The sequence below is a fragment of the Protopterus annectens genome, chromosome 4.part0 (assembly GCF_019279795.1).
Source record: "Protopterus annectens isolate FY-2018-M chromosome 4.part0, PAN1.0, whole genome shotgun sequence".
In the NCBI taxonomy this organism is placed as follows: Eukaryota; Metazoa; Chordata; order Ceratodontiformes; family Protopteridae; genus Protopterus; species Protopterus annectens.
Window position 1 is genome coordinate 1706709028 of NC_056733.1, and position 25541 is coordinate 1706734568.

Genomic DNA, 25541 nt, shown 5'->3' on the forward strand with positions numbered 1-25541 from the left:
TCGAAGCCACGTTGACCACGGACGCTTCCTGCCTCGGGTGGGGCGGGCATTATGCAGGGAAGTCAGTCCAAGGAACGTGGACTCCTCTAGAGACTGCATTGCATATCAATGTCCTAGAGATGAGGGCAGTGCTATTGGTGTTGCAAGCTCTCCATCACCTTCTACCTCTGGGGACTATTGCAATCCACACGGACAACATGTCCGTGGTATGGTACATCAACAAACAGGGAGGGACCAGGTCTTACCCCCTGTGTCGAGAAGCCATGAGAGTGTGGGAATGGGCGATTTCCACCAACCGCTTTCTGATAGCAACGCACATTCCGGGACGGACCAACATATTAGCAGACAGCTTAAGTCAGGTGTTTCTCAGCCCTTACGAGTGGTCTCTGAATCCCTCGGTCACGAAACAGATATTCCACAAATGGGGTCAACCTCGCACCTTTTGCCTCCCTAAATGCAAAATGCAGCGAGTATCGATAGTTCCCCAAAGGGGAATCTCCCAGGGACGCCCTGGTTCATGCCCCCCTTTGGGTGCTCCGGTCTTCAAATTGATTCCTCCTGGAATGGGGGTAAAATTGGGAGTTCATTGGAGTTTCCTCCTTTATGGAGGAATAATATGGGAGATTTCCCCTTTTTTTCAGTTGCAAGGGTTTTGGGGGTTTGTAGATTATTCAGCTGGTAGTTTGTCAGCAGAGGGTGCAAGGTTTGAGTTTGATAGTAGTTTAAATGTAGGTTGTTGAGTATTAAACTTTAGTGTGGGTACTGTTTTGAGTGGGGTAATTTGGAGGGATGGGGAGTCATGGTGCTTGCAAGAGGTGACAGTTTCAGAAAAGGGTTGTTGAAAGTGTCGGCTATTATGTTAGGTTGTGTTTGTGCTAAGCTAGTTGGGGTAGGTGTTTTGGTGTTGCCTGGATGGAGTAGTTTGTTTATTCCTGACCAAAATTGTTTTGGGTTTTGATTTTGGTTTTGTTGATATTGAAGGTGGTAGTTTTTCTTATCCAGATAGGTAAGTTTCTTTGTTTTGTTTCTGAGGTGTTTGAAGTTTTGATGGTCAATAGGGTTTTGTGGATCTCCATTTCTTCCATAATTTATTCTAGCTCATAATTTGTTTAGTAGTTTTAGAGAGCCATGGGGCTGCTTTGGAACTGACTCTGACTAAGGGGGAAAGGGGGCATGCTGGTTGAGAATTTGTAGGAAGTTATTGTTGAAGTGGGTTACTGCGTCATCTATGGGGAGGTATTTTAGTGTTGACCAGTTATATTCCTTAAGTTCATTTTGAAAGGATGTTAGGTTGAATTCAGTTTTGTTATATTTGGTTCAATAAGTAGTTGGCTTGGGATTGTTGAATTTTTGTTTAGTAATAAAGGTAGGAGGTGGTCGCTGATATTGTCAGGGAGTATTCCTGTTTTATAGGAGAGGGGATTGTTGTTGGTCAGTATCCAGTCTAGAATGGTTTGTTTGTGGGTGGATTTATGTATTCTAGTAGGGGAGTTGATGGTTTGATGAAAGTTAAAGAGGTTAAGGTGAGTGGTGGGTGTGGCGGATATGCAGGAGTACCAGTCAATTTTAAAAAGTCACCTAAGATTATGGTTTCCTGGGGAAAGCTACAGGAAGCCCAGCTTAGGATATTTTCTAGGGTATTAATGTTATTGCCTGGGGGGATGTAGGAGCATATTATGTTTATAGCCTTGGATTTATTGATGTGGAGTTTGGTACAAAGTATTTCAGCATTTGCTGGGGAGGGAGGTAAGGAGTCAATTAAGGCTACCTTAAGTTGGGATTTGAATAGGAGGGCCACTCCTGCCTTTTATTAAGGCGATCCTGCCTTAAGGTGTTGTAGCCTGGGGGAGTGAATTTGTTGTCTTTGGTACTGGGTTTAAGCCAGGTTTCAGTGAGACAGAGGATATCAAAGGCGTAGAAATCAATTAAGGCATGGAGCTGTGTGACTTTGTTGTTAATGCTACGAATATTTAGGTGAGCAATAGAGAGAGAGTCAGTGTAGAAGGGTGAATTGGAATAGTTAGTGGTTTGGTTTGAAGGAGTGTGATTGAGGAGGGTATTGGGACCGAGATTGGGGTGGATGTCCCCATGTATGAGTAAAAGTGTTTGTGGGGATTGAAAGACTTTAGTGTATTTGAATGGTATTAGATAGAACCGTTTGGAGGTTGTATACTTGTAATGGTGTACTTTATGGTAGAGAGGTGGGAGGTAGGGAGAGGTAGATAGTATATTAATATGTGTTTGGTTGGGTAGAAGACATGTAGTAGTAGTATGTTTGGCTAATGTAAGAGTTTGGTTCAGGTTAAGATATTCATAGGAGGTAAGTGTGTGGTAGTAGAGTAGGATGTTAAGGAGGACAATAGGAAAGATTGCGTTGAGTGTTAAAGGCATGTTGTTGTAGAGGTGGTACTAGTAAAGTTGTAGGACTGTATGGTATGTAGTGGTAGGGATAGGTATTTTAGGTAGGATTTTGGAGAGAGGTGTGGTTATAGGATTGTGGAGTTGATTGGTAGATGTATATGAAGTGATGAATGGTAGTTGTCTAATTGGGGGTGTGTCTAAGTAAGTATATAGTTAGGACCTCTGGGGGTGGGTGGGAATTGGGGGTAGGGAGGGAGCGGAGTGAGCGGAACGAGCGGGGAAGAACAAGATGACCAGTTGCAGAAAAACAATCAGGCAGGAAGAGAGAAACAGGAGTAAAGGTAAAGGTGAGTTCAACAGTAGAGAGTCTGAGGAGAATGTATGATAAGTGGGGAGTAAGTGAAATAGTACTGGGTAGGATAGAGTAGTTACTCGTGCGAAGTGAAGTCAGCGAAAGTGGAACAGAAAGTTATGGGGGTAAGGATACAGAAATAGGGTGGAAAATTCAGTACAGAAGGTGTCCTGGTAGTCAGGCAGTGTGTGGCAGTGGAGATGTATCCTGCTAGAGTGGAGGGTCTAAAGGGGAGTGAGGATGAAGTAGTTTGGGTGAAAAAGATATCTAAAGGAGGTAAGGATGAAGTACAAGAAAGAAGAGAAGGGGGGGGTGGCTGCTGGCTAGCCTACCTGGGAACCTACTAATGCTTTAATATGTATTTCATTTGAGTTTATCAGTTACAGCATCAAATACATACTTTCAATGTCTTTCCAAAGGACAGGTTCCTTTGATAGTTGTAAGGTAATGTCCTTAGTTAGCCCTAATGTTCCAAAGATTCTGGCTGGGGATATACAGGTGTTTGGTGCACAGACAAGCTGGAATATATTTATATTTATATATATATATATATATATATATATATTGTGCTCTACTTAAACTCTGAAATGAAACAGCATATTTTTATATTGATATTAATTTTTGATTGCACCCCCTTTAATTCTCACATAGGTGTGGGAATTTTTTGCATGCTTAATTAGGTTTTGTTGTTGCAGTCTCCTCTATATTTAATTATATAAACATAATTCTGTCTCTGAATCTAATCTAATATGATTTTGTACTAATGGAAAGGAAAATTTTAAATAATTGCACTTCAAACGTAAACATAAAAATGTGGACAATATATCTATTGTGACCAAATCTGAGAATTCTACCTGGCCAGTAATTCAGATCAAAAAGAATGACCTTAGAATGTAAAGCACACCAACTATTTCACAATTCCGTATGGTCTTATAAAAAGCAAAGTTTGTGCATTGCCCTCTGTTTTCCGTATGGGATTTAGTAACATTCATTAGAGGAAAGCATGTGCTACATACCTTAATTGGATCTGTTTTCCCTGGTGAACTGCATGAATGCCCAGCACTGTTGATATGTTCTGTTTCTTTGGGAGCTGAAATCAAACAAAATGAAAAGAAATAAGAGTTAATGATATACTGCAAACTGAAAGAAAACATTTCACTTTATGTTATGATGCTGTTATTTTCAATTTACAGACATTTTTTAAAGTTTTTACCACAAAAGGAACTAAAGATTTGCCACAGGACCAAAGATTTCCGCAAGTCAGACCAGTTGTTTGTTTCTTATGCTAAATCAGCCATGGGCAAACCAATTTCTAAGGTGACAGTAGCGAATTGGATTTCTCAATGTATCAGACAGGCATACATTTCAATTGGGAGACCAGCTCCGGTTGCCATCCGGGCACTCTACCAGGTCTGTAGCTACCTCAACAGTGTTTTGGTCTAGAGTTCCAATTGATGATATTTGTTCAGCGGCTACCTGGTCCTCTTCCCATATGTTCATTTCTCATTACAAACTGGACATGATCTCCAGAAGTAGGGCTTCCTTTGGCTCCGCGGTGCTTCGGAATATCCTTCCATAGGGACCACCCAGGGCCTTTAGGTAAGCTGGGGACTCTGTCCCACAGGTTGCAGATCAAATGAAGTAACTACTTCAGATATAGAAGTTATGTACTCACCATAACGTTCCATCTGAGTAGATACTTCATTTGTCTGCAACCGACCTCCCCTGCCATCCCCCGAACCTCAGTAAAATATTGTCCTGTGGAGAATTCTCTCCGTCTTTAGCTTATAGGGCAAAATAACTGATCTGAGGTAATGTGGTTGGTAGCAAGGGATTATGGGTAGGGGAGGAGCTAGGAGCTCGGATCTTGAAGCTTGGAAAGCTGCCGGTCGGATCTGAGGTCGGATCCGAATCCCACAGGTTGCAGACAAATGAAGTATCTACTCAGATGGAATGTTATGGTGAGTACATAACTTCTATATAAACACATTCAACAGTCTGATTTTACACACTATTTTAAGTTTATGTTTTTATCTAAAACTGATGATTCTCTCCCCAGAGGTGACCTGGTACAACAAGATGAAACAGATGAGTACAAGAGGATACTGAAATTGAAAGCACATATTTCATCAGGCTTGAATGAATCTGTCTTAAAACCCTTATTGCAACAATTACATCAAAGTGTATAATTATTATGCGACGTATTTTAGGTACGTAAATCTGTTTTTACCTTTTTAGAAATGTTTTCATGCCTGAAAAAGCTTTTTTAGTGAAACTGAAAAATTGCTATATAAATCGTTGTGGTACTTAGATCTTTTTGAAGGTAATCCATATCTATCTATGTGGATCTACTTCATTACATCGAGTTTCCAAATTATCGAGTGGTAAAATTTTGAGATCACAATAGTGAAAGATCAAAACACTGTAAAGTCATAACACTGACCCTCATAAAATCGAATCCCATAACATTAAACTTCTCATTTCATAAGTTACGTTGCACTCCCTACAACTAAACATAACATAAACTAAATATATGCTGTAATAAACATTTATGCAGGGGGCAAGCCCCCCTGCACTCCCCCTCACTCCCCCCGCAACTTAAATACACCAACTCCGAGGTTGCACTACAGTGGATGAAAGGTACATTTCCCGATCTTCACTGTACCATGATTTTCATACAACATAAGATATAAAATACACACCTGTGCCTTCGTAAAACACCTACATACTGCCAACCCAAACACATCTACTCTTAGTCACTCTTTCTGGCACCTTTCAAAAAATAAATCCTTCCATCAAGAAATAAATCTCCCTTACCCTTCTCTTCAATAGTAGAACCACACAAGCTGACAAATTCCCTGCACCATTACGCGTAACGTCCGCCACATCTCTTTACAACAATTAAAAACTTCTTAAAGTAATACCACACTATTCCAACTCAAAAAACATGAACTTTAACGTTTTTGATGATATGAGACTCAGTCTTATCATCTTTCAGTGCTTTGATCAATTGACCTTCTAGTCTCGATGTTTAACACTCGATAATCTGGTAACTTGATGTAATGAAGTAGATCCATCTATATGTGTGTGCATGTGTGTGTGTATATATATGTATATGTATATATATATATATATATATATATATATATATATATATATATATATATATATTGTACTCTACTTAAACTCTGAAATGAAACAGCATATTTTTATAGTGATATTAATTTTTGATTGCACCCCCTTTAATTCTCACATAGTTGTGGGAATTTTTTGCATGCTTAATTAGGTTTTGTTGTTGCAGTCTCCTCTATATTTAGTTATATAAACATAATTCTATCTCTGAATCTAATCTAATATGATTTTGTACTAATGGAAAGGAAAATTTTAAATAATTGCACTTCAAACGTAAACATAAAAATGTGGACAATATATCTATTGTGACCAAATCTGAGAATTCTACCTGGCCAGTAATTCAGATCAAAAAGAATGAACTTAGTATGTAAAGCACACCAACTATTTCACAATTCCATATGGTCTTGTAAAAAGCAAAGTTTGTGCATTGCCCTCTGTTTTCCGTATGGGATTTAGTAACATTCATTAGAGGAAAGCATGTGCTACATACCTTAATTGGATCTGTTTTCCCTGGTGAACTGCATGAATGCCCAGCACTGTTGATATGTTCTGTTTCTTTGGGAGCTGAAATCAAACAAAATGAAAAGAAATAAGAGTTAATGATATACTGCAAACTGAAAGAAAAACATTTCACTTTATGTTATGATGCTGTTATTTTCAATTTACAGACATTATGTTTAGCTATGTTTTGTCAAGTAAGAACAGCACATACTGTTACAGTCACTACAGCACCTGTTTCAATTTACTCCTTTTCAAAGTGGTTCCAAAAAAGTACTGCAGAAAAAAAGTCACTGGCAAGGTAGAAACTGACAGCTTAGAGGAAAGTGCTTCACCAAATCATACATCATTCTACCAAACTCCATTTAGATAAGACTGACACTGCTAATGGGTTTCTAATAAAATGTTTTCACATGAGTGAGAAAGCCAATCCCCTGTTCCTCATCAAGACTTTCGGCTTTTCCCGGTTAGGGGTCGCCACAGCAGAACTCTGGTCTGCTCATGATTGGCAGTGGATTTATATGGTGTTGAGTTGCCAGCCCGATGCCCAACCTTCAACGAAGGCATGCTCATTCACGCTCACACCTACCTGCATGTCTTTAACATCACTTGACCATGGGCAGGACATGCAGGCTCCACATAGAAGGTGGTCCAGCCAAGAATCGAATGGGAGAACCTCTTGCTGTGAGGCGAAAACCTGTTCCTTATAACTACTGTAATTAACCCAACACTATCAAACCTTAGAAATGAATTACAAGCAGTTTCACTGAAGTCTGTTCACCTTAGCAGTCTATTTATTTATTTTATTTTACATTTGGTTACTGGGAAAATCTGACTGGACATGGATCCTTTTTCAGCAGAGGCCCGGGGAGAAAAGCTCCACAAATAATATTTATACACACAATAATCATCTTCAGTTTGAGTTCACATAGTACAGTACATTAATGACAAGTTGCACCAGTCTAGCTGGAACAGGATTTGATAGAATAGCCTGGAAGGGAATGAGCATCTGTTTACATGAGGAGGTATTGGAAGCCTACCATGAATAATCTAACCAAATGTTTTGGCAATGTGAAATAGAAAGCACTGTTCTAGCATTGCTTCTGTCTGGCAACATTCACTATTGACAAATTCAGGAGAATTCTCTCTTATTTGACCACCAATGTGATCACTATCACTTGAGCCTTTCCCATATGTAACACAGCTGGTAGATTTTCTCTGTGAAGTGAAGTAACCTACAACAAATCTTTTTGCAAAGTTTTATATCCACAACAAATATACCATAAACATGTTTTTGCAGGTGGGCAAACCTAGCTTAATTATATCTATGACTTCCATGTTTGTACAGCTGGGAAGACAAGACAAAAATACCTCATACAGTCAATCAGTATTGGAGCATAAACACAGACATCTAAACATCTGGGGGTACAACAATATGTTGAATATTGAATGCTACACATACTCTGCTAGACTTACATCCCTAATAACTGTATTATAAGAAATTACACCATCACATACTTTCTATAGACTTCTACGCTTTTTAGACAAATGAGTTTTCAGGCAACTGAGTTTTTGAGCATACGGTTCTCAGGCAAATAGGCTCAAGCTTTTGGGTTGCAGAAAAATGATTATTCAGGTAAATGACTTGGAACCATGTGTGGGCCACCCAGGCTGTTTTCATAACTCCCACATATGGCACACATGTGAATTCGATCAATGTTTTGTGAGGGTAACTAAGCCAAAAGGGGCAATTTGTTGATGATACTTGATATGCCCTGGAACTGTGGCTAATGACAACAATTAAAAATTCTCATACACAAACTGACCACAGATACAACCTTGTCATAGCACAAAGCAGAAGCATCATAGAGCTTGTGTTTGCACAGTTTGGAGTCATTGAATGGCACCCTACAGTATGACCCAGCCACTTGTGTAAAAACATTAAGCTTTTATCTTATGTTATACTTAGGTAGCAACTACAACTGGGTAGACTCTTTCAGGAACAGCAGTTCCCATTGCCACAGGCAGCAGCAGCTGAGGCAGACGAGGAATCACAAGAAAAGCCATCAGCGAGGGATGACCATGCCAGATGGAGGTGAACACAGTATACCATGCCATGAGGAAAGAGGCAGCGGATTGCACACAGCTATACAACATGACTATACCAGACTTATTAAGCAGATACAAAAGGTAAACATGATGCATACAAAAATACCATATTGTGCTTCCTCAGGTATAGGATGGCAATGCTGTACATCAGACGTGGGCAACCTAAATGGCAATGTACAAGGGGCAGGGCACAGTTATTATTTGGTCAGATGGGGAAGAGAGTATTGGAGCACGTCTTCCACAGAGAAGTGTGTGAGTGGGAGCACAGAGGTATACAAAATAAAAAGCAGTTGTTGGGGCAGTGTTACAAATAGTATGAGGGGTCAAGGATGAGAAGGGCCAGGGTCAGTGGAATTATGGGATATTCTAGGGACTCAGGTGGATTGTGTGAATCCGCAAGGACACAAACTCAGCACATGGTGCAGCACTGGGCTGTGAAGCACTGGGCTGTAGGCTGCTTGACAAGTCCAGAAAAGGATGGACTAAGGAGGGTTCAGCTTCCTATACATACCCAGGAGAGTTGACTCTGCCAGGAACTGCACAGGCTGCCCCACAATTTTGGCTAGATGGCGTGCTTCCTCAGCATGACTGATGTGAGCTAGAGGATAGGCTAGCAGCATGACAATAACCACAAACAAGATGACGGCCTCTCCTGAGTGTAGATACATCCACAGCCAATGTTTCTGTGAATGTGCCAGCCTTGCAGAAGAGGGATCATCCTTGTCCATGGCCAGGTCAACTAACATCCCTGGACATTGCAGATGATCAGCTGACATTACTGGCCATTTCCTGTCAGATAATCCAGAGTAAACATTACACATTACAGTGAGATTCACTGTATCCAATGAATAACACACATGGTTCATGCACTCCCGTATGTCAGTATGCAGTGCCTGGATCACCCCCTCAAACTCTGATGAGGGTCTGGTGGAACTCACTTGTGCCTCCACAATAGCCCTGAACATAAATTGGGTGGCAACTACTGAATGTCAGACATTATTGTGTCCAAAGCACAATTCCCCGGCACCCCCCACCACATAAATACCAGTGCATTACTTCACGGTAACAAGCATGCAAATTAACAAGCACAATGACCACTTGTCACATCCCTGACAAAAATTCTTAAACTGCAATCACACATGCATACGGTACATATGCCGTATGACACACAAGAAAGTTGATACAACCCATACTAATGTGACTGCATTCTGTTAGAGTTAGTAAACTTGCAATGTACCGCAGCAAAGAGCGATGACCGATACATACAGATACACTGAGAAAATCTGAACCACAGTTGACAGCCGTACAGTAAAGAGCACACACAAACACACGTTTGTACATATAAGTAGGCCTAAAAAGAATAACACACTGTATTGAAGCAGATTATGTAGCAATAGATGCTTGCAGTAGGAGGCCACTGTACTTGAACAAAGTTTTTGTCTTCCATATAATGATGATCTGTAGTCTCAGTCCTGCTTTTATCATGTGGGTTACCCTCTCCTGGTCTGATGAGTATGCTAACTTGGGCTCATCTAATTATTATTTTTGAATTGCTGAATTTGTACAGTGAGTAAACCTGATAAAGGCTCCCTATTGAAATGTTGACATTCAAAATGCTGAGTGCTGACAAGCCGAAAAAAAAAGTTAACCAACAAAACTAAATCCTATCCTCAGTATCAAACTAAGAACATCACTAAACTGTAAATGGAACACAGTGGAGCCAGCGGAGATATATGAAATTTCCATTTATTGTAAAAATTAACGGTTGAATGCTTTTGTCTTACAAAATGTCAGATTTCTTCAGAGTAACATACGTGGATACCCCTTCATTTAAAAAGTCTTCCCTCAATCCCATGTCATTTTGATTATGCAATAAAAAATACCATTGAATTATCCATTAAACAATTATCTAATACCTTATTGTAAAGCTCTTACAAAACTGATCTCTTGTATTCAATTTTAATGATGCAATATGTCCGAAAATACATTTTATTAAGAACTAACATGAACCAACACTCTATCAACATAAATACACACTATCTACTAAACTAAATGAATACATGTGTAAAATGGGACTTGTATATAGTTGTGAACAAACTCATAACCTAGCTGCCCATATTTTTAGGACACTAAAAACTGAAATATTATCATTTAAATCTGGGGAGGTTCCACATTAACTCTTTATATTCCATGTTCTCCTAAAATCCTGCCATGTTGTTTTGTGGAGCTTATTCAAGCACAAAAAGTTTAAACTTACTCTGGCCACAGGTCTTTATGTGATTGTATAAGGCACAGTTGTCATTAGCATGTTCAATATCACAAATATGTTTGTAATAAAAACAAAGATCATAAACAGTCGGGTAGAGTGAATCTCAAATAACACTTTTCTCCTTAAAACTTCTTTTAAGACCTCTCTGCATTCCTCATGTGGGAGACGGGCCTTCCACACCCTACAAAATTATATATGCCAACATTGAGACCAGCATACCTTATTCTGAGAAATAACATCTTAGACTTAGCATATATAAGTCCATTCTTTCGGCTGTTCAGTCTCTTTATTTCGGCACTTACTCTAGTGGGTACCAGCATTTTCAAATGTTTACCAATAAACATTGCGTTGAGTTGTACACGATGTTATGCACATGCACATGAACATGCAGGAGAACCAGTAGTGAGTTCTGCGCATGTATGGGAGTCCCTCTTTTCCAAAAGATCTAGCAGGAAGACAAAAAGAGATGTTGCAGGCCTGATGGATAATTCTGCGACCCTGGTAGAGACTTCACTAGTATTTGAAGGTAATGAATCGGGGGGGGGGGTCTAGAAGTTGGACCAGATGATAGAGATTGGTTTTCTGAAGAAATCTGCAGAAGTTTATTAGTTCATTAACAAAGGAAGAGAGGCCTAGATTGTTTAAACAAACATTAGAGAGCAATTTTAGTGCCACACCTGCCTTTTCATTTGGGGAGCTAAGAGGGGTAGATATGAGTTTGAGTACATCCTCATCTTTACCCAGCCTACAGAGTGGACCTGAGGCTGTCACATATTCAAATGATGTTGATGTGGCTGATATGGACATTAATGTTACTCAGTTCTTATCGGCCATAGCCACATAAAATATTACAGTTTCCACCTCTCCAGGGTCTCACATCATGGCCTGTGTCCCCAGAAGAGTTAAAGAAAAGATTCACAAAGGGGTATTCATGGAAATATTTGATTTGGCTGACACAAAAGTCATATGGTGCATTATTGATGCTGATAATGCTACTAACAATGATTTAATGGCAGCTCTTGCAGCCATTGGGAAAAAGGCCTCAGCTAGGGTGACAGTGAAAAATTGTGATATGTAGGGAAGCTCATTACGTCAAAGGGGGCTTAGGCTGGTCAATTTATGATCAACAGTTCAGGAAATTAAAAGCCATACAAAGTGTCTCAGGTGTGAACTAAGGTTCCCTGACATCTGGCTCAGTGTGATACTGGACAAGCAGAGCACCCCTGAACCACACAGACTCATTAGAACCAATAGGAGGATAAGTTCTGCTGGGCTTTCAACCTGTGGAAGTACCTGTGTCTATCTTGTAAGTTCGCTCACTTGTGCTCAGGTTGCAGGAAATTTCACCTGGCATTCAGGTGCTAGGGGATCATAGGATAGGGGATTCACAGCATTGTCTCATTTTACCATGAGGGAACCTTTGTGTGTGGAGGGGGGGGGGTTTGGATACCAAGGCACCACTGGAAGGGGTTTTGACTGGTCCACATCCCTCCCACTCTGCAATCAGACTAGCTAATTTGACCCAATTTTTGTCCTATTTATCCTGGCAGAGATACTGCCTCAGTCATTACTGTAGGTTTTACTGAAGGTTTCTGAATTGGTTCTTTGGTCCCATTGGATTCTATGTAAGTCAGAAACCTTTCATCCAGTAAGGGGCTAGAAGATGTTGTGGCTAAGTTAATTGAAATAGAATGCATAGCCAACAGGGTAATTGGCCCCTTTTCCATGCCACCCGGCCTGCTTCTAAAATTTCTCCTATCATTCTAGTTCCCAAGAAGGGTGAGTACAGGCTGATCCATCACCTGAGCGTGCCTCTGTCAACAATTTCATTAAGAAAGACTAGGCTAAGATACATTACTCTTTCATGGATCAAGTGGCAGAGGCCATCTTGGGCTATTCTGACCCTTGCCTCTGCAGACTGGTTATCCAGTACCCATTCCTGCAGCTTCCCATTTGGCAGGAAGACTGGCCTTGTTTGAGATTTCAGTTCAACTTGAAGTTATTTTTCCACACCACCATGTACATGGGGGGTGCTCTGATGCTTGTGCTACATTTGAACTGTTCAGCACAGCTTTGCATTGGTGGTGGCAGTGTTGGGGACCCCGTCAGTCAGCTCTTCACTAACTTGATGATTTTTTATTAGTGAGTGAAGGACAGAAAGGGGATGTGGAAGGGATTATGGTGTTCAAAGAGATTTGTTCTACTTTAGGAGTTCCTTTGAACAGCTGATACCACCAATAAGTCTTTTAATCCTCTGTGAAGGAAATAATAGGATGTCAGACATTTAATTTGGAAATTCTTGGGGGCCAGCAAAGCTTGCATGGGGGAAATCATGCAGCTTCATGGGCTATTGAATTTTGCCTGCAGGGTAGTTTCACTGGACAAGACTTTCCTTGGTTCACTTCCAATTTGCTGAACAGTAACAAACCCAAGACTTACCGGGTCAATCTGAAAGGAAGAGTCAAAAAAGATCTCTATCTCTGGTTCACTTTCTTGAACCAATTCAATGGCATGTCTTTTTGGCAGTTGCCTTGGGTGTCCTCCAGTGACCTAGACTTTCTTATGGATGTGGCAGGACAGTTTGGCATGGGTAATTATTTCCAAGGTAGCTGGTTTACAGAAAATTGTCCTGATTCATGGTCAGAATACATGAAGAGGGATATTACTTTCCTGGAGATCTTTCCTATATTGGTAGCCACTCTAGTGTGGAAAGACAAATTACGTAACAGCAGAGTTTCATTTCATTCATGCAACTCACCAACTGTCCAAGCCCTCAGCAAATGGCCTTCCATGTCCAAGTGGGTGCACTCTGTCATTAGGCTTTTAGTTTTATTGAGTTTGGAAATTAATTTGACATTTTGAAGCTTGCATGTGCCTGGCCACCACTGTCATATTGCTAATAGCCTTTCCTGTTTTCAGTTTACCAGGTTTTGGTGGCTAGCCAAAAATAGAGAACCAACTCACACTATAGTTTCTCCCAAAGTATTATTTATTGGAGAAGAGTAGCTGTGCTGCTGCTGGGTCAGAAACACTAGGAAGGCATATTCATCATAATTCCAGACTTTCAAAGGATTTTATAGGTTCTTGCATCATTTCCACAGAACAGAATCTGGGGATTGCCACTGGTCCTTCATTTCCTGGTTTCCAGATGCTCAGTAGGAGATTCTCCCAACAAGCTATGGGTTCACTAAGTGGCTTTAGGCTGCTTGACATGCTTCTTAGGTCTTAAAAATTTTTCTAATCATTGGCTGTCTGGAAGGTTGATCAAAGGATGGGATAACATTTGAGGGGCTTCAAATGACTGAAGGAAGCCAATAGGGAGGCACATCCTTGGCATCACTGTTTGGGGACTCATATGGGTCTATATTAGTTTGCCAAAAGATATTTCCAGGAAACACATCTTCATCGACACATAACCATTGAAAATCACTTCATCAATTCACAATTTTTCCCAGGGCAATGAAACAATTGCCCCACAGCACAATGGAACACACAACACATTAACTCAAACCCACCCAAGTGGGGGGCTTTGCTGACCACTCCCCCAACTATATATACCTAATCTGAAATTGTACTACAGTGGAGAAAAGTGAAAAGTTGTGTAGTTGGCCAACTACTTTATTGCCCTGGGAAAATTCCGTGAGTATGACAGGATCATCCCCAGAGATTCTTGGTCAAGTCTTGTCCTCACTTGGGCAACCTCCTGTTACAGAAGGCTATTGAAGGGCAAGTCATGCATTCTCAGGTGCATTCATCACAGTCCTGTAAAACAGGCCACATCTCTGACTTAGCCATGGAGGGCCATTCAGCTAAGGTTGTACAAAAAACAGGAAGGTGGATGTCTGATGCCTTTTTGTCATGCATCAGGCACTAACCCCAACATTTCTATTTCAGGGGAAGAGGTTATCTGGATGTTGAGATATTCCTTCATCAAGAGAACTGCAGTCCAAGCTTTGGTCAGGCCAGCCATGTTGGTTCTTTAGATTGTAAGAAATGGGTAGTTCATCTCTTTGGTTTCTCAAGGGTTTTATGGTTTTAGTTTTGAGAGATTTGGCATCAGCTTATAACAAATGAAAGTGTGCCCAAGGCCTTGCTAATCCACCTTAGGGGAAATGATTTAACGATGGACAACAACAAGTTGCCAGAATCCTGTCTGACATAGGTTCATAGATTAGTAGGCTAGCGAGGAGGCTTCAATCTCTATACCAATAAGTAGTTTTCTTCTGGTCAATGATTATGCTGAAAATCCATTAGGAAGTAGCTATGAATTCTGAAGCAATCACGAAGTTCAGGCATTTCATTAATCACAGAGTGCCACATGCAGCCTGACAAATCAAATATCAAGTCATCCACCATAAAGATATTGACAAATTGGACTCTGATTTTTATAGTAGTACCAGAGTACATTTGAAAAATGTATGTTTTAATTTTTTAAATTAGACATCTCCCTAGCCATCAAGGAATTTTTTATGAGGTACAAGCAACTTGCAGGCTACTTACAGAAATTGACTGTAATGGTTTCAAGACCACCATAGGGAAAATCATGGAGGCATGCTTGGTTTGTGGCTGCCTGGCAGCTTTCCCGCATTGTTTCCCCCATATTTGTGTTCAGTAGCTTCACCTCGCCATGCAGGTTAGATTCACCTTAATCTGTGGCCATCACAAGAGGTGTTTGGTTTGGGAGGCAAGACATAAAGGGGTTTAATACAGGGTCCGAGGTAGTTTGGGTCATGCACCTGGTTCTACAATGCTAGCTGGAAAAGGCTTGGTGACACCGACTGGCTCAATAGTCAATGGTTACTGGTGTTTTTTATGATATGGTTATATGTGACCATATGGTGGCATCTTTAATGTTGTCTGCTGAATTGAATAAATGGTCACAACGCCTTTCCAGTGTGTTTTTTGCTCAGCTTAGAGGAGAAATATGACTTATCTGCATGTCATTTTCTCTGCAAGCTGGGTCCTGAGGCAGGTCCCTAGTCACTTGACTTTCAAGTTGAAGAGATGCCTTTCCCACTGCAGATTCCACCAGTGTCTCAAAGACCCTCCAGCTCCTTCCCACCAAGAATTGGATCTTTCCAGATGGCTTCCTGGTGGCTTCTCCCCCTTGTTTCCCCCCTGTTTTTTACTTAGTGGCCTTACCTTGCTATGCAGATTGGATTCACCTTGACTGGTGGCCATTGCAAGAGATGTTTGGGTTGGGTGGCAAGACATAAAGGGCTTTACAGGCAGGTAAAAACAGATTTGGTGATGCCAACTGGCTCAATTGTTAATGGTTATTGGCTGTTTATTTTTTTATTGTTATACGTGAACATACTGCTGCATCTTTAATGTTGTCTGTTGTCTGTTGAATTGAAAAATGGTCATAATGGTCACTCAGCTAGACTCATTAAAAACTTTTAAATCAGCACTCAAATGCCACTACCTCAATAATCACATCTGTTCTGGTACGCAAAACTCTAAGTCACCAGAAATAAACATTTCATTACTTCTTCATCTCCTTTCCCTGTTAGAAACTCAACACACATGACCATGAACTTGATCTATAACACCTAAAATTTCAAATCTCTCTGTGTACTTCTAGACAGTCTCTAGAACCTTCTAAGTATTTAATAGAATTGTTTACTTTGAACCAAAATCACATTACTATTCAAATGCTTCTAATGTTCATGCACTGTATATTATATTCCATATGCCAATGTAATTCTTCATTATTTATGCTTTTAGTCTATTATATCCTTAAAATACTCTGTAATTAATATTTTGTGGAGCTTTTCTTCTCAGACTTCCACTGAAAATGGGTTTCTGACCCAGTGGAGTTTCCCGGTCAACAAATGTCAATAAATAAATAAATGAATAACTAAATACATGTTTTTGCAATGTGGTCACTGACTCATCTTAGAGAAAAATCATTTTATAAACCTTGGGATCACTATATAGCAAAATAGTCTAATTGAATTTTTTAAATAATGCTGAAATTGTAATTCAGGACTACAGAAGGGATTGAAAATGAGATAAGAACTTTTGTTAATGACAAATGCAAGCATGTATATATAATAAAAGATGTAGTGATGAGAGAATGTTATGGAATTGGTCATGGGACATATATATATATATATATATATATATATATATATATTTTTTTTTTTTTGTTACATAATGGTGAAGAGAAACATGCTCATTTATCAAGAGTTGTAATTATTAATGGTGGGTAAAAGGAATGTTAAAATAATGGAGTTAACCCAAAACATGCTTTTTCTGTGTCTCAGGAGAACACCTTATAAGTCAATGTTCTAAACGCAAAAACAATTACTAGGAGCAACGCAATGAAGGGCATACACACTTCTGTTCCAAGTCTCTTAAATCGAGAAGGTAGCAAAGATTCAGTCCACAAGTCTCGGGAAATACAGCATAAAAACTATTTATTTGCGTGCACATAAAACTACGGTTAGCGCTTTCGCTTCACAGCTTCATCAGACCAATAACAAATGCTCCATATAATGTTTAAATAGGGTCAAAGGCGGGAAAACATCATTCAAAAAACATTTAAAGGCATACTCCAATATAATATGCATTGAATAAATACGCACATTGGATAATACGCATAGCAAAAATAGTCACTCAGCTCTATACTAAAAAATATATGTATATGTAAACATATACATCAACTTGCTAAAAACTGTTAATTAAAACTGTTAATTAAAAACTCTACTGCATCCAAAGTGCAAATCACCAAATCTCATATATCTGGTCATAAGCAAATACACTCATTTGATAGCATAATACCTATCTAATTCAATTCAAATAGGGACGGTCATCAGATGTCAGAGCAATATATATACAAATAACTCATTCCCTTCAGTGGCACTGCTCACTTCACCCATGTAAAACATAAAACACAAAATAATAATAATAATAATAGTGATAATAAAAAATAAAAAATAAAAATAAAAATAAAAAATAAAAAATAAACTCAGAAATGCACCATCTTATTAAATATACAGTTCTATATTAGCAAAAATACATAATATGTACAAACTAGCTGTGTATGGCCATTCCAAAACCCATGGTGATGTATTAACTCCTCTAAGACTATATCATCACATCTTTAATCTCCTCATCTTTAAATATGGTCTAATTGGTACTTTACCATTAAGACCCGGTGGCATATCGGATCTAAACTTAATGATCCAATTGCTCTCCTTCGATTCCGTAAGGTTACAAATATCCCCTCCTCGATGAGTGTCGTATAGTCTTTCAAGAATCCTAAACCTAAAAGAATGTTCCTCACTGGTGTCATACACATGCTTCGCCAGCGCATTATGTAGAGTGCCTATCCTGATGTGGTAAATGTGTTCACGCATTCTATCCCTAAGACTCCTGTTTGTCTTACCGACATAGAATGCGGAACACATGGTGCATGTTGCCAAGTATATCACATTGGTGGACATACAGTCCCCACCAGCTCTTACATTGAAAACACCAAATCCACTCGGATGTACAAAAACTGGACTGGACTCTATGTAGGAACAAAAATTACAATGACGGCAAGGGGACGTATGATAATAAACGTTCAAATCTTTGTTCCTAGGGATCTTAGGGTAGCATAATAGTTTCTTCAAACACATCTTATTCTTGTGTACAAACCTAGGTTTGTCACCTAACACTCCCCTAATAACAGGGTCTACAGACAAAATGTGCCAATGAGTGCCAATAATATCCTTAATACATCCTACATCTTTAGTGTAGAATATCGGACATGCAACACCACCAAAATTATTCTTCACTTCAACATTATTATCAACCAAGTTCCCAGATCTATCAGAGAAATATGGGGCAGCTCTATCATTCCTAATAATGTCTATATCCTGTGCACCCATGGCCAAATCATTCTCAGTATAACCACGTTCTCTTAATCTCTCAGATAGATTATCAAACTCATCTCTAAAACATGAATCGCTGGGATTATACCTTGAGGCATGCATTGCCTGGCCTCGCACAATGTTCTTATATACATAACCTGGATGCATACTGGTTCGATGAAGAAGGGTGTTCCTATAACAGGGGTTCCTGTATAACCCTGTGTTGATAATGCCACCATCCAACTTCTCTACAAAAACATCTAAAAACGGAATCTTCACCTCTGAAAATTCCATTGCAAATCTCAAATAATCGGTGGTTGCATTAATTTCACCAACAAATGTATCTAACTCCATCACAGGACCATCCCACAGAAAAAATAAATCGTCAACAAAACGCCTATAAAAGCGAGCATGCCTATTGTATAACCTGTTCTGAAACATTTCCCTAACCTCCCATTCAGCTATCACTAGATTGGCGTAGCTATTGGCACATGAAGTGCCCATAGCTACGCCATCTTTTTGAAGAAACAATCTATCTGTGAAACAGAAAACATTGGATTCTAATATTACTTCCAAAAATGCCATGAGCAGATCAATCTCAGCTGCACTATAATCGGAGACCCTTCTCAAATAGCTATCTACCATCTCAACTCCTACTGAGTTAGGTATCATGGTAAACAAAGATTGGATGTCCATCGTGACAAAAATATAATCCACCTCAGTTGAACTAGAACCCAAAAACCCATATAAATCCAATAAAAATTGTTTTGTGTCACGTAAAATATATTGATTTCCTTTAACAATAGGTCTCAACTTATTCTCAACATAAATTGAGAATGGTTCTGTGGACCAACCTTCTAGACAGTCTCTAGAACCTTCTAAGTATTTAATAGAATTGTTTACTTTGAACCAAAATCACATTACTATTCAAATGCTTCTAATGTTCATGTACTGTATATTATATTCCATATGCCAATGTAATTCTTCATTATTTATGCTTTTAGTCTATTATATCCTTAAAATACTCTGTAATTAATATTTTGTGGAGCTTTTCTTCTCAGACTTCCACTGAAAATGGGTTTCTGACCCAGTGGAGTTTCCCGGTCAACAAATGTCAATAAATAAATAAATGAATAACTAAATACATGGTTTTGCAATGTGGTCACTGACTCATCTTAGAGAAAAATCATTTTATAAACCTTGGGATCACTATATAGCAAAATAGTCTAATAGAATTTTTTAAATAATGCTGAAATTGTAATTCAGGACTACAGAAGGGATTGAAAATGAGATAAGAACTTTTGTTAATGACAAATGCAAGCATGTATATATAATAAAAGATGTAGTGATGAGAGAATGTTATGGAATTGGTCATGGGACATATATATATATATATATATATATATATATATATATATATATATATATTTTTTTTTTTTTTTTTGTTACATAATGGTGAAGAGAAACATGCTCATTTATCAAGAGTTGTAATTATTAATGGTGGGTAAAAGGAATGTTAAAATAATGGAGTTAACCCAAAACATGCTTTTTCTGTGTCTCAGGAGAACACCTTATAAGTCAATGTTCTAAACGCAGATGTACTCAATGTGGGTTTTTGGCTTGGGAAAAAATGATTTGTAAATGATGTATAGAAATTGTGGAAGTAACAAAAACTATTTGTTTTACTATAGCCATTTGGCTGATGATGATGCAAATGATGCAAATGATAAAATGAAAAAAGATTGATGTATTAAACCACAAAAAGAAACAAGAAGTAAATGTTGACAATGAGGAACATAAAGTAGTAGATTCAAAGGATATGGAAGAATAACAAATGAATGCAGTTTTGAGGTGTAAATTATTCATGGCAATTTAATGAGGGAGATGATGCTGAAGGGGAAGAAGGAGAAAAAAGAATGTACTGGGAAGAGAGTATAGAAAAGGAAAATAAAGTGGTACAAAATACAGCTGCAAAGGAGAGGAAAGACTAATTACAGAGTTATGTCCTTAAATGGGAATACTATAATACATGAAAAAAGAAGAGTAAATGCTGATAAGTGGTATAAACAACAAATAGTGACATTATATGCTTACTGTATATACGGTTACCAAAACAGCAAAAAAGAAACAAATGAAGTTCTGTGGGACACGGAGATATACAAAGTCATAATGATGTATAACAGAAAACGTTGATATAGCCCACACTGTCATTACTGCATTCAACCACACTATCATGACAGCAGTCGGCTATAGCAGGTGCACTTACAATGCACAGATAGATAAAGCAATAAGCTAGCAAATAGACATATTGGCCACTATTTGTGGACAGGTGATGGAATTTTTTTTGTTTTTTTTTTTTTTTGATAAAGAAAAAGAAATTTAGAATTTTGGATGTTATCAATATAAAAACTAGAAAGATGTACTATAGTGGACATAAGAAATGTAAAACTAAAAGGAGAATAATTGTCATATATGTATCTAATATCTGCAAAACAGAATTAATTTTTGAAGATGTAAAAAATGCCTAATATGGACATTATTGTGTTACAGGATTTTAATTGCAAATTAAGGAAAATGAGAGGCAATATAGGCAAAGATGTACAGACCTGAAGATAACTGATTAACTTAGGAAATTTGCATTTTGAGAAAAAGAGAAATTTTAGTTATAAAATTGTAAAGGTAAGGACAGTAATAGATTACATACTTTTCTGGAGGGCTTGGAGGAAAAACACAGACATTTTGCTTTATAGATCACTGTGCTGTTAATGCAGAACTTAAGAATACAGACATTTATATTCCAGATGCAAAAGATAAAAACAGGATTATAAGAGAAGTTACTAAAGATGTTTAAAGGCAAATGGAGCAGTTGTAGCAGGGGACATATGGAAATGATATCATATTATGATCCTTTCGAGCTTAGTTTATCATTAAAAAATATTAAAATGCATACATAAGAACTGAGTTTTTTCTGCTTTTTTGAAAAAAAAAAAGATACTCTCATTAACATGAATGTAGTACAAAAATTAAAGTGAACAAATGAATAAAGAAAGAGAAATGCAAAATGAAAATATATATTTTTATATAACAAAAGTGAAGAAGTATCACCCTTTTTGGGTGAAAAGGTGAAAAAGAATGAAGGGAGAATAAAATGTATTAATACAAAGGAGCATATGAACAAAAATACATCATAAAGGTAATAGATGATTATACTACTGAATTGCATAACAATAACAATTAAAGAAAATAAATTTGGTCTGTTAAAAGAGTAGATAAAGATATATTGAAAATGTTAGAAAGAAATATGTCTTATGGAATATAATGACGTTTTGAAAGATATAAAAAGCATGAGTTCACTTGGACATAATGAACTTTGAGTATACATTTTATAGAGAAATGGAATCATGTGAAAAATTAAGTTTATCAGTTTATTGAATGGAAGGCTATAAAATTGAATTAAACATGAAAGAGTGTATGAGGGGATTATGAAGCATTTAATAAGGAAAGGGAAAAAAAGAAGAGGCATACACTGGAGACCATTGACTCTTAATAAAATAATATGGATTATAACATATGTAAGACATTTTACTGAAAAGATATGGAGGAAGTTTAACATAATTAATTAACAAAAGAATATGTGAGATAGAAGGATGGAGTACTGAGTGTTTTCTGATTACTGTGAAAGAAGTTGTAATTGAAAACAGAGAGAGCAATACAAAATCAGTAGCGCATGATGTGCCAAATGGCTATAACTCTGTTAAACATGAAACAATGTTAGAAATTCTGGAACAATATGGATTTACTAAAAAGAAAATTAAGAATTATAAAGATGGTATACAGTAATTCATATATTAAGAGAGCAATAACTGGAAGGCTTAGTAAAGTGATTAAAATAAAAGTAAGAGGAGCAAAACAGGGCTGCCTACTCCGTGGAATGATATTTGCTTTAGTTATCAATGCCACAGTATCAAAGGCTGGACAGAAAGTAAAAGTAGAGAAGGTTCTCTTTATAAATCTAACTGAAATTCCAATTTATGTGGCTTTTGCCGATGATTTGGTAGCAGTAGCCAATGGAAAAGGATAGATGAAATTAACTATCATGGAGATAGAGAAGTATATGATAACTAATGTTAACTAATGTTCTTCATGATTATGTGTTGTGTGTAGACTGCTCATACTGGTGTCTAATTATTTCTATATAATTGTGCTGCTACTGGTGGATAGAATCACATTAGGGACCCAGGACAGAGTGCTGCTCACTATATTTTTATCTGTGGCTGCATATATGTCAGCTGAAGTCCCTTCTCACTGATGTGTTTTTTTCAATTGGCTCAGTATCTGCATATACTAGTAGTTGATTCAAGACATATTTTCCTGTATGCAGTAGCTATTTGCTCAGTTTGTTTTTGTAACCTTTATAATATATCTTTACCATCTCAAAAGTGCTTACTCCTCTCTGTACTCTTCATCTAGACCTAACACCACTCTAAGTATTCAACTGCGGTACCACCTTTATCTTTTATCCAACCGGTGGATACATTGTTATAAGAAAAGTGCAGCCCGGGTCTGAACTGCCTGCAAACATAAACAGCTAAAGTTAACTTTGAGTATGTGTCAAGCTGTTTGAGCTAATATTCATTATCCCCTAGAGACTCTCTGCTTTAGCTTGTAAGTAGCCCCCCCCCACACACACACACTCATCTTCCATTTTCTTTTTTATTCCCTTCTGTTAGCAAATAGTATCCATAACTGATCAAATACTGTGTGTTTGTTAATTTAAATTGAGACCACAGTAGCCTACTGATACAAGGTTATCCTGTTTTTCCACCTGAGAAATGGTTAAGAAATTACTTACAACTTCAGAGCAGTCCTTGATCAATTATGATTGTTTCTTAAACACAAACGTGTCTTTGCTTGATCTTGGCTCATTAGCAGCAGTACAAAAGAACCGCCTGTTCACACCCTTGTTCTCCCCCTTCCCCTCCCTATTTATTACCTTAAGCCAATCCCAAAGTTAATAAATATTACCTGTGGTAGGCACCATTTTTAAAACTACAACCACCCTTTGAGCACTTTATGTTCAGCTCTGCCATAAAACTTACTAAAACTGCCTGTACTGGGGCACAGCTAACTGATAGTTCGTGGAAATACAGGGTACCTACCTGAGTCTCCACATTCACTATCATATGTTCTTTTATCAGTTTACTCTGTTACCTGATTGTTTCCAGCCCCTCATAAGAGCAACTAACAGGGTCTCTGCCACTTCGCTCCCCACCCTCCCCCTAATTCTCTCCCAGCCCCAGTGGTCCTACCTTTATTACACACGCAAACCCCTCCCATCTTTCCAACAGCCAACCATGGCATTAAACCCATCACTACCTCCTCCATCTTCCCTTTACTATCACTCCTCCTCAGCTAACATGCATAAGCATACCATACCTATGCTCGCTGCATGCACTCTCCTTGCATATCTTACATCCTGCCAAAACTCCATCATTGCCCCACTCAACCACTACCACTGTACTACTACTCACACCACCACTCATGTCTCACTCTCACTCAGGTCCCTTCCCGCCAACTCAAGAACCATCTTTATGCACCCCCCCCCACATATTCTATCAACTATATTACTCAAACAAAAAACATCCCTACAACTTGACATAGTAACCCTCCCACCATACCTATTACCACAGAGCACAATCATAAAATTTCCCTAATAAACAAACACATTCAAAAACTGAGAAAACTCATGCATCTCAAAGCTAGCCCTAAGTGGAGACATCCACCCCAACCGTGGCCCCATCATCTCCAACCCCACTCCTCATAATCAGACTAGAAACCACAACTTCTCCAGAATCACAGCCAATAGAAAGCCAAGTGACTTCCTTCTACTAAACCTAAATATTAGAAGTATATCTAACAAGGTCCCTGAACTCCATGCCACAATAGACTTGTACTCCCCAGATATAGTCATCCTGACAGAAACTTAGCTAAAACCTCACATTACCAGTGAGCAAATCCTCCCTACAGGTTACGACATACTAAGAGTAGACCGGCTAAACAAGAAAGGAGGCGTTGTAGCTGTAATATTTACACAGCATCTAAACATCCAGATTTTAAAATCATCAGCTCCACAAATAGGCAATGAGGAAATAATATATACCAACCTCAAAATAAATCAAAATAAACCATCAACATAATTGGATGCTACTTCCCACCTGGCCAAAACATCCCTCCACTAGAAAACCTCCTCAGCTGGTCTACTCATCAACTCCCCCAAGAAACTATAATTTTAGGTGATTTCAATATTGACTGGCAATCATGTTCTGGCAACCATCCAACCCATCATCTAAACCTTCATGGCTTCACCCAACTAGTCCAGTTGCCAACCAGGATAAATAAAAATTCCAACATCACCACAGTAGTCAGGAAGTCATTCTACGTGGCACACCTCATCATAAAAGGGTTCTCATCCAGGAAAAAAGAAGTCATTGTTCCCCTCTAATCATTACTCATTAGACCCATTATAGAGTACAATGCCCCTTTTGGAATGTACCTCACAAGACATCTGCAGCAGCTGGAAAGGCCAAAGAAGTACCCCACAAAGAGGATTACTGGCCTCAAACAAATGCCCTACACTGACCACCTCAAAAAACTCCAGCTTTACTCCATAGCATATCGCCTACTCCGAGGTGATCTCTGCCGCCTAACAGATAAAGCTATGTCAAACCCAGAGCTGTTGGACATGCTACACCTAAAGAAATCCCAATCCCTCCAAGCTACATGCTCTAGGGACCTAAACCTTGTCACCACAATAAATAGGACACTCTGGAGGGATAGATTCCTGTCCCAGAGACTTCCTATACTCTGGAACAAGCTACCCATCTATTTCAAGCAAAGTTCTTCATTAGCACTCTTCAAGAAAAATCTTGATGAGTGGATGGGAAATAGGAAATACACC

At 38.5% G+C, this 25541-nt stretch overlaps 1 protein-coding gene across 4 annotated transcripts in view; it reads right to left on the reverse strand.

Moving 5' to 3' along the window:
* Positions 1–25541, reverse strand: part of RGS14 (regulator of G protein signaling 14) — an 854621-nt gene that overhangs the window by 37853 nt on the left and 791227 nt on the right. For all 4 annotated transcript variants that reach the window (XM_044069441.1, XM_044069439.1, XM_044069442.1 and 1 more), the window contains one exon: positions 6336–6409. In XM_044069441.1, coding sequence (XP_043925376.1) covers positions 6336–6409 — 74 coding nt within the window. The remainder of the gene's footprint in view (positions 1–6335; positions 6410–25541) is intronic.